This window comes from Ischnura elegans, chromosome 2 (genome assembly GCF_921293095.1).
Source record: "Ischnura elegans chromosome 2, ioIscEleg1.1, whole genome shotgun sequence".
Lineage (NCBI taxonomy): Eukaryota > Metazoa > Arthropoda > Insecta > Odonata > Coenagrionidae > Ischnura > Ischnura elegans.
The window spans coordinates 60477409-60494068 of record NC_060247.1 but is presented as its reverse complement, the minus strand read 5'-3'; the positions used below and the strand labels follow the sequence as shown (position 1 = coordinate 60494068).

The window sequence follows — 16660 nt, the reverse complement described above, 5'->3', positions numbered from 1 at the left end:
CTGCGTGTAATGTGGATTACACTAGTTGTGCAGTACACCGTCCGTCGGATGGGACGTTAAGCCGTGGTCCCCTTGGCGCCTTTCGTTAAGAGCAGGCTAATGCCGACGCCGGGTTTCTATCCACCCTTCATCCTCAGTTCCTAATCCCAAGCTGATCCATTCCTGATTTAAATATTTAAAAAAACTCTTTTAAAAATATGTTCCATAGTAGTAACGAAGATAAGAAAACGAACTTTAAAAATTTAAACAATAAAATTCTTAAAAATTAACACGAAAAAAGTTCCCTGAGCGAGCATCGATCTCGGTAATTTCACCTCCACAGTCGGACACCGTATCCACTGGGCTGTCGCCCACTTGTTTAACATAGATGTTTAAAACAGTTTATATAGCGTACCTTCATTTTTTACGATTTTTAATTGCCTTTTTCTCGGAATTTTACGAGAAGTGCGTCGTCTCGCTTCGGCATATTACATTTGTACCCATAAACTACCGAATCGCAAAATTTGAGCTCGATCGACGATGCGAAGGTCGTGTATTCCCCTTGTAAGGTCAAATCATTTCATTAACCTATGATTTTTTTCCTCAATATGCTAGATATTAGGGTAGAAATGTTATTATTTCTGATTCTTTCTTTTAATTTTGCTGTAAGTAGTGGGTGGAATCCAAAAGTTCACCTAATCTCAAATTCTTTTCTTTAATATTAAGTCTGAATTGTGATCTTGAATCCTTATCTTTAAAACTACTTACCAATCTCCTCACTTAATTCCAAAAACATATTGTCCTAATTTTTTTTAGATCTGTATTTTAAGAAAGGTAACTATGCTTGTCTTCAGTTAACATTTACTCTCATCTAATTACATGTTTATTTAAAGTAGTTTAATATTTAAATATGATGAGTTTACTTATGTAAGTGCTTGGTTTTTCCAAGAGCTTGCCTTACAATAATAAATGCTTGGCATGGGTGATGAAGAATCCAGTTGTTCAATTTTATGTGATACCTCATGCTTCATCTTTTTCAAATGGTGTCATATTCAGACCTTTTTAATTAGCATCTCAAATTTGTTCCCTATTTTATTTTAAAAAGTTTTCATGTAATGCTAATTTTGTAAAATTTTAAATTGTCTTGCAGTTGGACTTGGTGAAGATGCCTTTAGGAAAACTAAGTCAGAGGCAAATTCAGCAGGCTTACACTATCTTGACAGACCTCCAAGAAATAATCACCACCAAAGGAAAAGCTGGGAACTTCATGGATGCTAGCAATCGATTTTATACATTGATACCACATGACTTTGGAATGGAAAACCCACCTCTTTTGAACTCGGAAGAGCTAATCAAGGTTAGAATTTGAGAACGTGATGATTTATCTTTGCAACTGAACAATCTTTTTGGAGTTGATGTTTTTATTTGTCTATGAAAAATAATTTTGCTGTGCTTATTTCAGAGTAAAATAGAAATGTTGGAAAGTTTGATGGAAATTGAAATTGCGTATAATTTGATGAAATCATATGATGGAGATAGCTCTAAACATCCTGTTGAGCATCATTATGAGAAACTGAAGACAGACATAGAAGTTGTGGATAAAGAGTCAGAAATGTTTGGAATATTGCAGAAATATGTGAAGAATACTCATGCAGAGACGCACGGCCAATATGATTTGGATGTTATTGAGGTAAGAATTTATCCATTCCTATTTTTTATTTAAATTAATGCCAGTTAAAAGCTTAACACTATATTCAACTGCCAGATCCTCAAATTTTCTTGTTTCCTTACCTTGACAAGTCTACTTACATACTGATCAGTTCTCCCTTTCCTGCTCCTCTTCAAATTTCTGTATTACTCTCCACTCTCTCCGCACTTTCTACCACTGTTCTTAGATGGTGACCTTAGTCTTGTCTTCAAAATTGCTAAATTTTGGCTGTGCACATCATTTTGCAACATTTTTCCTGGATAAAAGTTGTTCTGCTGTTGGGAATTTAGCTCATAGCAGTTTCATTTTTAAATAATGCACTCGGATTCCCACACATTATTTGCACATCTTGTGCAATTTTATGTTGTGCCTAATATTCATTTTAATGTGGTAAAAATGCCTATAAGATTTTGTGGCAGTTGAATGAGCATTGTTTGTTTGGGTTTAATTGCACATTTGTTCTCATATGCTGAATTTTAATTGGCCCATATCTCAGATGGTATTGTTAGGTCATGAATGAGCTCCAAAGATTATTCTTCAATTTTTCTAGTCAGTCTTTTGTTAATATACCTGATGATTACAGTAGAATCCTGATTTAAGGTTTTTCAGGGGGGACAAACTTTAAAACACTAAATGCGGAAAAACACTAAATGAGGACCTGCCATTTTTTTCAGGTTTTAGGGTCTGTAATGATTGAAATGGCTTTTTATGAATAAAAAGTATTATTTTACGTAACTAAAAGGTGCTGCATGCTGCAAAAAATTCGTTGATTAAGTGTTTTCAGCCCTATGAAGGTTGGATAATACATTTCAGGAATCAGCTAAAAAAACGGGTAGTAAAAATAAGTAATGAGAGGATGACAATAGGGTAGTTTCCTTCATCAAAGAAAACGAAAAGCATTGATTGCGATTCGTTACCCACCATTAGTGTATTCAAAATATACAAATTATTTCGTTTTAGAAATAGCTGTTCAGACGAATGGCAATGGTCCATTTTTATCCTCATTTGAAAAGGGCCAGATTGGCGCCCATGCGATGCCACTCCACGTGACGTCACAGGGACTTAGTTTCTATACGAGAAGAAGGAGTTATACATCGTCTGAGGTTACGAATGCATGCATGAGGCGTAGAGCTCAGGGAAACATGTCTTAATAATCACTTATTAAAACTGGCTAAGGTCGGAAAGTTTTCTTCATTTGATAAGGTATTAGTAATCCTTATTTAAGCCAAGCGCTACCAGCCAGCAGGGTACTCAGCTACCCGCTAGCAGCCTGCGTCGTATCAGCGCTCAACTCGCCTCAAGGTCACCTCACAGGGGGGCAGCGGGAACCAGAAATAAGTCTCACGGAGAGATTTCCCGGCATTCGTACTTACACGTCGCGTTTTCGCGCACTTGAAAATTTTCACTTTTCATTTAATCGCGAAATATAGATATCGTCATTTAAAAATCTAAATGCGTGAAATACGTACTCCAGGTGTTATAATCTTTCGATTTATGCAATAAAAAATAATAGGAAACCACCCTATTGTTTTAAAGAAATATTTTAAGAAAATTTTAATATGCATAAACTGAAAAGCATTCCCACACGGAATATTATTATGGAAATTAGTGATTCCATTTTTACGTACATTTCAGTGGTCTCGATGAAATTTTAAATTTTTTTCTGTAAAAGTGACATGTAGGTGACTATAGCATTTCTAATATAATAAGAAAAGGTGTAAGTAGGTACTCGAAAAATCGTCATTGCATCTATAAAGATGAGTGAAATAAAGGGACAGCAGAAGATCGCTAATCCCGAAATCTAAACTACCGAATACCTAAAGGGAGATTTTCTGGAATTATACCAACTTAACGTTTTCTGTTGCCTCGGCAAAACGAGGGATTTATGAGCCTTTAAAAAGCCTCCCGTGCGCACATTTTGGATTTCGAGGTAATCCAAAAAAGGAGAATCTTATTTCAATGATGGTGATTCAACTCGATGATGGCACCAGATTCGTTGTCATATATCCGCGGCCTCATGCAGGTCGAATGGAACCAGGAGAAGTTGTTTACGCAGGGCGCTGATCACCTTGACTCCGACTCACCTTGTTTCTCGGCAGCTTTTAATGAAATTTGGTTGGACCTTGAATAACGATTAGCTAAACTTTAAGTTAAGTGAAAAGGTTTAATCTTCAACAAAACTGGATTTCATCAGAAAAATTGTCAGTGCCTCTGGAGTTTGGCAATTTCGTCAGAGTTATGATGTCGAAGTCAACCACCAAGGGATACCTGCCGGATTTTCGTATTTTTCCGCGCTCATCTATTCTACCGTGAGTATGCGGTGATTTTTTTCCACCATGAGCGATTTATTTTGAGTCATGGACCGTGATATTTCGTCAAAACTCCGATTGTCATTCTCTTTTGACATTAATTAGCACCAGATAGATATTTTTGAATCGACATCGATATCAACCAGCCGCATGTCGGTAAATTGGCTCCGGGATATCTAAATTACGATGTAAAATAATGTTGTTCCGCAGGGAAAGAATGCTCTCACTCACGGTCATGACAGGGGAAACGCTTCCTCTGCTCTTTCGCTGTTCCTCCGTGGAAACTGACCTTGGAATGGATTACAGAAAGAATCTTCTAGTGAACTGCGCAATTGATATTGGGCCTCCTCTTTTGAAAAGAGAAAGTAGCCGACTGGAAAAGTATTGGGCTAATAATGGACTGCCCGTAGGGAGTAGAGTTGAAAGGGGCATAAGCCATCAATTGAAAACATTAGGTACGAGAAAACATTATTGTAGCGGCCCTCGGAGGATAACTCGTGTCATCAGTCGTCACGTATAAGTGAAGGATAAGGTAGTTCGAGGTTATTAAAGGATGACTTTGCTCCATTAGATCGGATCTGATACAAAAAGTGCCTTGTCTTTGGATCAGAAGGGGAGCGAAACATTACGAGAAGACAAGTCACCCAGCTTGCGAGTTGAAGGTCGCAGCGCTGCGCTCGCAGAAGAAAGCAATTGAAGAAGCGTTCCCCGGTAAGTTCTATCGACTCTTGGTAAAATTTCATGAGACTGTTCTTGTTGATGAGCATAAATTCGAAGATTTGGATGAACCGTCATGAAAAAACGTTAAATCGAGCAAAAAAATCTTGAGCGGGACAAATTTTTACGACCATAAATGCGGAAAAACGCAAAATGCGGAAACACTAAATACGGATAATTTTTACATTGTCCTAATAGGGAATGAATCGGGACCCAAAAAAATAAACGCTAAATGCGGAAAAACGTTAAATGCGAAGACGTTAAATCCGGATCCGACTGTATTTGAATTTTTTGTTGTGGTGACATGATAAATTTCCATTGTAAATGTAATTGATGTTAGTTCTTGAAGATGGATAAATTGTTGGAACATGAAAATTCAGTTTGGATGATGCCATTTAGCTGAATTGTGGAGCAAAATATGCCTGTTTATGTAATTATGTTTATTATTCTGCAGATTCTGTTTTACTGTGGTGTTTCAAGTTTTTAGCTGCAGCAAATGTATTCACTGTTAAAGGCTGTCTTTATGAAGTGTGCAATGAATGTAACGTGGTGAACTCCAGTTTATTTTATCATTGTACCAACAATTAACCATTTGATCATTGAGCCTTTTTTGTATTCAGGTGTTCCAAATCAGCAGACATGGGGAAGGAAAGAGGTATAAGCCTTTTAGGAAGCTGCACAATCGCAAGCTGTTGTGGCATGGTTCCCGTTTGACTAACTATGCTGGTATTCTATCTCAGGTGAGAATCATTCAAACAATTAAATATCACATATCAATTGATGTTTACTATTTAGTTGTTTTTGATTGCATATTACATTTAAATGTTTTGGATTGCATTGAACTGCATTACATCTTTAAGTGTACACTAGTGTATAAATTAGTTTTTTTTGTCTTGGAGACCAGATACTCAGCTCTCTTCAAAGTTAGATTGCTGGCACTTGAGTCTCCTACAGTAATAATGTTCTATGATAACCATGGCTGCAGAATTACATCAGCTATGGACAGATGTGAACAAACAATTTTCAATGGAACACTGATAAGTTCATGACCGAAAAGTTTTCCCTACTTAGAAGTTTGATTTTTAAGTTCCAAATTAAAGTATATAAGTAGTACTCGCTTTGCTTGCTGGGGGGGCTCTGCCCCCCTAGGCCCCCCCGAAAAAGGCCTGCGGCCTGTTATGCTCACTGTGGGAGGTCTTACACTTTTTGTTTGCTACTTGTTACTTAAGGATCGTTTACTTTTAAGCTGGCTAGCTTAGGTATAAGCAATATTTCCACTTTCACGTAAAACGAGCGCATGGTACGTAGGCTACAATATGAATGTAAATATTTATAAAGAGAAACGTTTTTCTGAGGGGCTAAAAAAGTAAAATAAATTTCTATGAGTTTCTTTAACTTATTCAATTCAAATACAAAAACCATTGAGACCACGTTCCACTGTAACACCCAATGCATACGTAATATCATAACATAACGACTTTACGAATTACAATGAAAAACACGTTTATTAATTATTTTCCACAAAACTCAACCAAATTCTTGATATACGAATAAGATGTAACAGCTGTTCCTCTTCGTAAGAGAATTACGTAGGGACTGAATATCAATATCTAGAAACAAATGCGCCTTAGGATGAATTGGGGCTAGTATGACGAATTTATTCAAATATTATTTATCGTGATAGCGAATGATTTCACTTCAGAAATACCTCTATTTAAAGTCTTAATGAATCGAGATACACAAATATCTCAGCTTTAATATCCAACGCAATGCACAATAAATCTGGTGAGTAACGGATCACAGTCTTTGGTGTACAAGACATTGTGAATGTCAAGATTTCGATAATTTTCACAGTTGAATAACTTAGTCACTCAAGGAAACGTGATTTTCGCAAGACAAATAATTGAATAAGAAATACCTTTATTGGCACTTATCTTCCATATTGAATTATTCACTGCCTATTCACTCCTGCAGCTCACGGATAACATTGTGCGTTAAAAAGGACATTAATGGAAAAAAGAACGTAAACAAAAATAAAAAGTTATCACCATCACAAAAAATGAAAAAATAAAATCATTTTTACCTACCTATGTTATGTAAGACTTGTTTAAAAGTCTTTCTACTACAATCTTGTATCGCCAACAAGATACGAACTATAGTCAATAGCACGAATCATATTTCTAAATTAGCATTTAGTGCACTTGTTAACTTTGAAATTAATAACCACCACACTTTCGATGTAATATACAAAAACAACTAATTTCCTACCTTATACTTCTCCGCTTTTCATTTGAATGCGCTTTGATTTAAACAGATGTTTGTTCTTGCGGAAAGAAGACGCAAAGAAATAGACACTTCAAATATTACTTTCTTAATTTCCTTCCTTATATTTATCAGTTTTTCTTTTTAATTCCTTTACCTTCTTTCCCAATTTAGCTCCTCTTGTTTGCATAAACAAATACAGTGGAACCTCGTTAAAGCGAGTACGGGCTATAGCGACACCCCCGCTATTACGAGAGATAGCCGATGCAGCGTCAATTTACCCTACAATAAGCGTGTTAAAAAAATTCGTTTTTACGAGACGCTTTTGGTGTTGGCTCTCGCCATAGCGAGGGTTTCACCGCCGGAAGACTTTCATCAAGACTCCTTAACCTCTGTAATTGCTAGCGATCTGTTAGAAATGAAGTTAATGGAGTGCTCAGTCTCAAATGTATGTGGTAAACTGTCGTTCGATAAATATAATGATGACGAAACAATGCTTTGCATGATTTTTATTCAGTGCGGCGCTCATAAATTGTTTGAATAGTTAGTCGTTATTTGAGTAAGGAAATTTAGTGATGCAAAAAAACATCGCCTTTCGTCTGGATTTATGCTTACGTTTATCGGATAGATGTTTATCTGTCGCAGCACCACTCCTGTTCCTGTATATCTGTTCGCAACAGGTATATTGGCTATTATTTGCTCCACCTCCGGTAAAGCGACAATTCGCTATAGCGAGTGTTTATTAGTGCACCGTGGGGTGTCGTTATATCGAGGTTTCACTGTATGTTGCTATGATTGTTCGTTTGTATGACTGCCGTGCCGCCATTGGAATTTGGTGGCCATTTTTTGAACTAATCCCCATACTCAATTTTATATAAATAGACAGATAAATAATTGGAAATTTATAGTTTTCATAATTTTTCCTGGGGTTTCAGACAATTTTAGAGGGGTCTTCATAAGACTTTTTGTCGTATCTCGTCTCGTTCACTCCAAACATTTGTATGAGTGAGTGAATGAATGAGTGGTCGTTAGGGGGCTTTATGATATATAGATACTTATTTTTAACAGATAATAAGTTGCTTGAGCTAATGTTGAATAGAAAAGCAGAATCTAGAGTGGTTTGGTAATGAGATACGCAGTCTTGACTCTACTGGAATACTTGAAAAACTGTACTTGATGATACCCAAATGACATTAAAAAAAATTTAATTGCAGCTATTTGTAAAGATTTAATGTAAGTGAATGTCTGTTAAAAAATTGCCTGCTCTTCGTATCAGAAGTTTTTCATGCTTCATAGACACTGGAATAGAGCTGACATGCATTAGCAAAGAATTTTATCGCGAAAATGAGAATGTACCAGGGAATGCTTTGGAATTACCAGTAAATGGAATCCAGATAACAGGAGCTATTGGGAAAAGGAGTGGACGTATAAGAAAACAGATCTGTTCAAGCGTCGAGATAGGCAACTTGAATATTAGTATGGCCTGTAAGGTTGTGCCAAAATTGATCAAACCCTGCATAATTGGAACGGACACGTTGGCTCAACTATCCATGAAAATTGAATATGAGACCAGAATTATAACTTTAAGCGAGGGAGAAGAGAAATTTACCTGCACCTTCAGGGAGCTACGAGACGATTCGCAGCATAGCTGAATGCACATAAATGAAGGCCAGGGGCTGATAGAAAAGGAGAGTGAGAGTGGAGCCTAGGAGAACTCATCCAGGAAGCGGTCATGGAAATAGATGGAATACCCACGAGTAACAAGGAGCAATTGATGAGAATGATCGTGCAATACAGAGATTTATTCAGCGATAAGCTTGGATTGATGAAAGGGTACGCATATAAAATTTTAATAAAGGGGGGAGAATTTTGTCAACATGGGTATGGAATTCCATTGAACTTTCTGAGTCAAGCGAGCCAGGTAATCCCAGAAATGCTAATGGAAGGGGTAATTGAGGGAAGCACATCCCGGTATATCTCGCCACTAGCCTGCATTATAAAGAAAGACGGATCTATCAGGCTCTGCATGGACTCAAGATCAGTAGATAAATTAATAAAACCAGATTACGCTGCCTCCAGAACAGCCGAGGAATTATTTCAGCAGTGTGCCGGCGCCAAATACATGACCTCCATTGACTAAACGCTGAGTTTTTATCAAATCCAGCTACATAGGGATTCAAGGTAGTACTGTGCATTTTCTTTCGAGGGTAGAATCTACCAGTTTAAACGTGTCCTGTTCGGGTGCAGCATCAGTAGCTGTGCTTTCGTAAGAGCACTCAGCCATATACTAGGCGACGAAGTGGAAGATTGTTTTAACTTCATAGATGACTTACTGATTGTCTCCAGATCCTTCATGGAGCTTTTTGAAAATTAGCTTTTTAAACATTTGAAAACCATTATGAAGAAATTACAAGGTTTGGGCATTACGATTGACTTCAAGAAATCAGAATTTTGCTGCAAAAAGTTACAGTTCTTGGGTCATGAAATCAATGAAAGGCATTACCATAGCGGAAGAGAAGTTCGCGCCTATTAAAGAATATGCAAGGCCTCGCAATAAGAAGCCAATGAAAGCATTCTTAGGTTTATTTAACTACTGCTCAAAATTCCACCAAGCCCATGCAGAATTGATGGCGATATTAAACGACCTGATGAGAAAGGACCGTGCCTGCAAGTGGAAAGAAGAACATGAGAAGGCTTTCAAGCGTACGAAGGAAGAATTTTGCTAATCCATTATGCTGCATCACCTGGACCCAATGAAGGAATACTTCATACAAACGGACGGGAGCGGGTACGCAATATCAAGTTGTTTATATCAACCAATGGAAGACGGGGAAGAGCGGGTTGTGTACTTTGCCAGCCAAAGTTTGAGAGGTGCAGAGTTAACATATAGCACAACACTGAAGGAGCTCATAGCAATTATTCATGCCCTCAAGAAATACTGAAGCTTCATTTCAGGATCTAAAGTAATAGTCATCACCGATCACAAAGAACTGTCATTTATATTTTACTGCTGCCTACTGAATACGACAATATCACATTGGATTCTATTAATTCAAGAATATAATTTTGAAGTTAGATTCTGTGAGGGAAAGAAGAGCATAGTGGCGGATATACTTAGCCGCTATCCTTATGATACCAAAGAAAAGGGCCAATTTCCACCGGAGGAAATGATAATAGCAATGATCCTAGCAGATCAACCATCAAGAGAGTTGAGAGAAGGGTTAAGAAATTTAGGAAGTCACCGACACGATGACCCAAGATGGAATGGAATAATTGAACAATTGGAGGGAGGGGTAGAAAGCATCCTGAAATATCAACTCTCACCAAAGGGATTGGTAAGAATTGAGGGTGATTGACGTAGATTCTGCATCCCACAATCTATGATAACACCTCTGATAAAGGAAACCCATTATATGTGTGGTCTCATCGGTGCGAAAAACTGTTCCAAATGCTAGACGAGCAGTTTGCATATCCAAAGCTTCACCATGAAATCAGGAAGATCACGGTGATGTGTGAACAATGTCAATTCATGAAAGCACCTAACAACAGTCTATTTGTGGAGATGCAAAACGTAGTACCTGAAGGAACTAACGACTTGGTGTGTTTAGACAGCGTGGGCCTGCTGGTCAAGGGACAATATGGACATCAATACATCCTAACAGTGATGGATGCCTTTTCAAAGTATATAAAGTTATACCCTCTCCGAAGAGCAAATACAATGAACATTCTTTACATGATATTCAAGCACCGCATGCCCACAGTAGGCGAATGCAAGAGGATCTTAAGCGACAGGGTTCACAGTTCACAAGTCCAGTATGGGCAAATAGACTGGAGGAAGCAGCATAAGCATAAGGCATCCACAGGGCAATTTGGTAGAAAGGTGCCACCGAACTTTGAAAATGTTACTTAGGATATTTTACTACCAGAGGCATAACACTTGGTGAAATGGTTAGCTGTCGCTGCAGCTGGCATGAATGACACCCACAACATGACAACGGGAGTGACGCCGATGGAGGCTCATACTGGCCGAAAGCCAGAAAGAGCTTGGGACGAGTGGCTAGCGATAGAAGAAGGTGAAGTGGGATCAGATACTCTGCGCTTAATTGACGAAATTAAAAAAGGAGAAAGAAATGCGAAGCAGCATCGCCATAAGAAGAGGGGCAGGATTATACCTTTGAAGGAAGGAGAATTGGTGTTAATATGTACCTGTCCTGTCTCATTAAAGGAAAAGGGAATATATCGCAGATTTCTGCTGTTGTTCGAAGGGCCATTCAGAATCCATGAGTTTCGAGGTGCAGCTACTTGCTTGCTTTTCCATCCAATCACAGAGAATGTGAGGGGTGTATTCCACGTATCCAACTTAAGGAGGTTTAACCAGGAAAGAGACGACGCGCACACACAAACACCACAACCATCTTAACCCAATTTCAGAAGCAAACTATGGACGGTAGATGAAGAAAATTGGGAAGTTAGATCGCAACGAATACATTGTGGGGGCTGCAGCATGAGTCGCGCACGAATGGTATTGTGAGAAAGCAATCATAATGCCAGGACTTCCTATACCGACGAGAGAATAAATATTTTGTAGCGAAGTTTGGAGTGAAGTGCTTTTGCTTTCAGCTGCAATAGAAGAGGTATGAATGTGTTTTCTACATTATGGTTTCAAGTGTTTATTATATTCCTAAATATTATTAGCAGCCTGGTATGTTAATCACAGATGCGGATGTTATATCCGATTAAATGGTCGACGAGGCATATTTTCCTCATATGGTATGAGATGTGTTCCCATTGTGGAAAACAATAAATACATTTAATATAAGAGGGAAGTTCTAAACCAAAGGTGTTGGGGCCATGCCCATAATCCATAATACTCTGTTCCTAACGCAAATTGTTATGCAGTGTCGCATTCTGCAGGATAACAGCACTTTCCGATGCCTTGCATAGGTTTATCAACTTATGAACAAGTTCTCGGAACGTATCTTGCTCACATGTTGAAGAATTACTGTATTTGTACATGATTCAGTCATAAGGCCACTTTTAGACGAAACGATTTTCTGCCGGCCATCATGAACGGCACGGCGCATGACGTTGCAGAGAGTCGTCTGATCTGAAAGCCGCCTGAATTGCACGTGAAAGGCGGCTGGCGAGAAGTCATTCCATTTGAAAGCGGTCTCAATGTAGCATTGATTGTATTTCATACCGTACACGACCCATTGCTGGGCTGGATTAAAATGGGGGCCGCGCTGTCAACAGTGCGATTCTACTCGTTTGAAGACATCCATAGCCAATGGCACGGAATAGGAATTCCGTAGGTCCCTATTCTGCGCCAATAATGAGTTGAAATAACAGTGCTGTGCCGTGGACGGTGGCAGGCGAAAAGTCTGCTCGTTTGAAAGCGGCCGTGGCTACGGAAATGTTAAAATGTTGGTGGGAGCAACAAACTGACGAACCCTAAAATACCCCAGTTAGCCAGCAACTCGAAAAAGAAAAAAACCTGTATGCCATACAATTGGAATGTAATTCTGTAGATTCTCGTTAATACGAACAACGTTATTACGAAGTCCTCATTACAGTAAACTCTTGATTTTACGAAGTCAGTGGGACCGGAAAATTGGCACTTCGTAAAACGAGTTTCGTAATTTCAAACCTATTTCATAAGTCACGAATAAATGTTCGCTTCTGTTTCTTCCACCCTTTTTTTCCTTTAGTGGTCTTATTTAAATGTTTTCGGTGGTTATTCTCAGTATTATTCATAGAAAAGGCTTTTTGTTATCGATTTATGCTGTGAAAGATCGTTAAATAATTATACCACCATAAAATTCCCATTTCTCGTTCATACTTCAACATCAACGATCGCTTAAGAAATTCCCGACCAGTTTAGAAAACGTAATCAAATAATGAATTGCAAAGTTTATTACAAGAATTTAATGTTATAAATTTGTGGTTTGGAGCGAATAGCAACTATTAAGTTCGCGTAAGATATATATTTGTTTCCAGCACCCACGGAATTTTAGCGGCAGCCGGCCTAACCGCCATTTATGTCGCCCTCTATCGCTCAGTGACGAGAAAAAAAAGAAAAACGAGGGCCTCCACCCGTTTCCAAAATAACCTTCGTAAGTTAATATTTCGAGTTACTCCATATTTTCAGTTGAATGTGCTATCTTTTCCATTAGTTATTTTCATTGAGATTCAGTTACAATCATAAATTACATAGGATATGATTATCTTCTGGCGAATATTTGAAGTAAATTCTGTTTGAGTTCTCCGTCCGGATACTGTGCTCCATCATCTTTGCAGACGTTGCTACGAAAGACTTTATTCTTCATTACGACCATATTCTTCATACCGGGTGTGAAGTGCTATTCATTAGAAGTTCATAGAGTATTTCTCTTTTCTTTTATGCCGACAGGAGCAAGGTTCCTACCGGAAAACGACAGGAGAAACATCTTCCATTATCGGAGAAATAAATAGAGAATCGTAATTATCCGCATTGATTGTTTTCCTACAAGAGATGTTTCATAATTTCTCAACATATGTGAAGTATTGGTTCACTTTCGTGAATTCTCAAAAATGACACGCAAAAACTTGTACCTTCACCTCATTTAGTTTTCGTGTTCCTTTCTCCGCCGTATTGAAAGTTATGCAAATGGCCATTGACATAGAGAAAAGATTTTCTTAGCTTTTGCACTAAAAAATAGTCGCGCCATAAACGTAAATAAATCATCATCATCATCAGTCAACAATCCTAAGATTGGTTTGATGCAGCTCTCCATTTCTCTCTCCTATCCGCTAATCTCTTCATAGCTACATAAATATAGTGTAAATAAATATAGTGTGGAAAGAGCAAAGAAAATAATTTCAATTGAAACGTCAGCAGAGAAGAAGAGAGACAATTATAAGCACGGCACCATTTCCCCGATAGTGGAAGATACTTCTTCTGCCTCTCTCCGGTTAATAACTTACCCCCGTTGCAGGTAAAGATGAACCATGCCCTTCTCCACAATCGGGGAACGTTCCCAGTGGGTGGGGTGAATAGGAGTGGGATGGGGATTGCCTGAGGAAAGAAGTGGTCAGCATAACAAGTGGTGAAGGGGGCAGGAGAAAGAAGGATGGGGAAATGGCCTTCAGCTCAGTTTACGTTTGGGGGGCGTATTTTTCTACGACGCACTCAAGCTCCGTAACCTTAGGGAGGGAGTGAATGGGAAATGCCGGGGAAGGAGGGTTTTGGGAAGCGTGAGGTGGGTGTCAGCAAGATCAGCAGAAGGCCGCGGGAGGAAGTAAACAAAGACTTTGGAAAGAAAGATCTCTCGGCATGGGAAAACTGGGAAACGCGCGAGAAGAAAGGTCATGGTTAGAGTTAGAAGTGCGTCTTCATTACGAGTAGCCTGAAAAATAAGTTGGTGGTTAATAGAGCCCAATACTTAAGATATTTAAGTTGTTTATTCAGGAAGGCTGTTATAAACACGAAAAGATATTGCTAAAAAAATTCTTTTTTTCTTCTTTTTGCCCTTCTCCATCGCCGCTTCCACCATGGTTTCTTACTTGCATAAATGGGAATGAAATTGGGGACCTAACTCGTTAACCAGATCAAAATATCTTAATGTTTGGATGGCAGCGTGTACTTCTTTTTTATTTGGTGAAATTACTTCTTCACTTTCATCTTCGTCGTCACTGCCATTCTGATTAGTCCCGGCCGCTGCTTCTTCCGATGCAGGTCCCATTGTCGCAAGCCCGGAGATCATCGTCATGGGCAATATAATCGTTTGATGCTGCGTGCTGTGCTCTTCCTGCTTTTTCCAAGAATTTTTCAAAATCATCTTTTAAGCCTCTAATCTCATCCGCGATTTTTTCCGCTGCAGCTTCCTGAAGGTATAACGTAACGAATCAATCATAGCCATGATATTAAAGCAGTAGAATTACTAGTAGGCTAGTTGTATCAATTACCAACCTCGAGAACATCCTCATGATGCGATATCAAAGGGAATCCGGCCGATTTCCAGCAATTTGCGATTGTAGTGGAGGAAATAAAGTACGTCTTTGAACCGTGTTTCTGCGATGAAAAATGACTATTTGATTAACTTGGCCATTTTAGCAAAGTTAACAAAATCGTTATTTCTTGTCGCAGAACCACGGTTCAGAGACGTACATGAATGCCCGATTGGCAGGAGTGCGATGCAAAGAATTAGTTTTTGATGATGGCATTGATTGATAGATTTTCAAAATGCAGTCAGAGCGGTCACTTTTGGGGAGGGAGGCTCCCCGCTCGGAGGGTTGAAGAGAGGAGCTAGTGAGGGTTAGCTCGTCGAGGAGAGGGTCCCGGATTAGGGACCCTTTTAGTTTTGTTGACAAATATTTTGCCATAGTTTGTATAAACGAATGCCTTTCACTCCTGGGGACCGATCCGAGGTTCGTAAATTCAAAACATTTCATATAATCGAATAGCGCCATGTATTTACCATAGGCTTTTCGCCGGGACCGCCATATCACTTCATATAATTGAAAACTTCGTAAAATCCTGCTTCGTATAATCGAGAGTTTACTGTATTACTAAGCAAATCGTTGATCCCAAGGAAAAGGCCCATCCAAGCTATAGGAAAATTTACCTTATTATGAAATTACGAACCTCAGTCCCGGTCCCAGCGGAAACAAAATGAACTTTAATGCGAAGTTCCACGTATAAGCAATGGTATTTGGGTGGATATTCACTGCTCTAAGTTTTAATAATCGCGCCACGTTTACGTTCTCCTCGTGTACTGTGATCAAGAGCGTCAATTATTGTTCTTTCTTCACCATACACGCAACGTCATGTATTAAGCTTCATTCCTGAGGAATCATGGTGACCGACTCATTACAGCTCGTAAATGTGATGTAAAGTTAGTCCTCTTCCTACGCTCATTCCATTTACGAACTTCCAGAGATACCAGCATTCAAAAATGTCAAATTTTGAATATGGCGCCTTTTCATATGGGCATCGCTACACGGTGCGGCGTAGAGGAACTCGCACTTTGAGCGTAATCTGAACAAAGTATCATTGAATCCGGAGTGAAGTTTGGAACTGCTCAGCTTTTCACCCGTTCTTCCTTGCCGCGGAGAGTGATTTTTTTCTGCTCCGGCTGAGTTGCACACCCAGCTAGATTAGCTCGTCACAATCGTAAATTAGTGCACAATTGTTATGCAGTGTTGCATTCTGCAGGATAACCATACTCCTTGATGCCTTGCATACAGTCCAGCCGGCGAGAGTTGCCCGATGACGGCATAACAGGAGGGGTGGATAACCCTGCGCCAGCACTGTTTACAGCCAATTGCTGTCTCCCAAACGCACCTCACACCATCGCCTAGTCACACACGTATAAAGACCACCGAAATAAGCCTGATCCGCAGAACATGCCCTTTCTTCGAATCATCAAAACAAGTGATTCTTCCTCTGGGTCCTTCACGCTTGTCTTCCCTTCCGGCTCCTTTCTTCACAAAACTCTTAGTAGGTGTTTCCCTTTCTTACCTGGCAACCTTGCCCTCTTCCGGGCCTAGACCATTCTGCCTGTCATCGGACAACTCTCGGCAGCCGGACCGAAGGTTTATAAACTTATGAACAAGGTATTGGAACGCATCTAGTTCGTATATCGGACTTACTGTATTCGGGAAGGTATCAACCCCCGAGTATGTCACACCGCATTTTTTTATTGAT

The 16660-nt window shown here is 39.2% G+C and overlaps 1 protein-coding gene and 1 non-coding gene across 2 annotated transcripts in view; both read left to right on the top strand.

The window, feature by feature from the left end:
• LOC124153800 (poly [ADP-ribose] polymerase) overlaps window positions 1-16660 on the top strand; it is a 73789-nt gene that overhangs the window by 43975 nt on the left and 13154 nt on the right. Inside the window, exons 15-17 of the mRNA XM_046527165.1 lie at window positions 1130-1336; window positions 1442-1669; window positions 5334-5453. Coding sequence (XP_046383121.1) covers window positions 1130-1336; window positions 1442-1669; window positions 5334-5453 — 555 coding nt within the window. The remainder of the gene's footprint in view (window positions 1-1129; window positions 1337-1441; window positions 1670-5333; window positions 5454-16660) is intronic.
• LOC124154782 lies at window positions 5608-5735 on the top strand. The gene has a single exon (XR_006864033.1). It is a non-coding gene; the product is annotated as a small Cajal body-specific RNA 8 (non-coding RNA).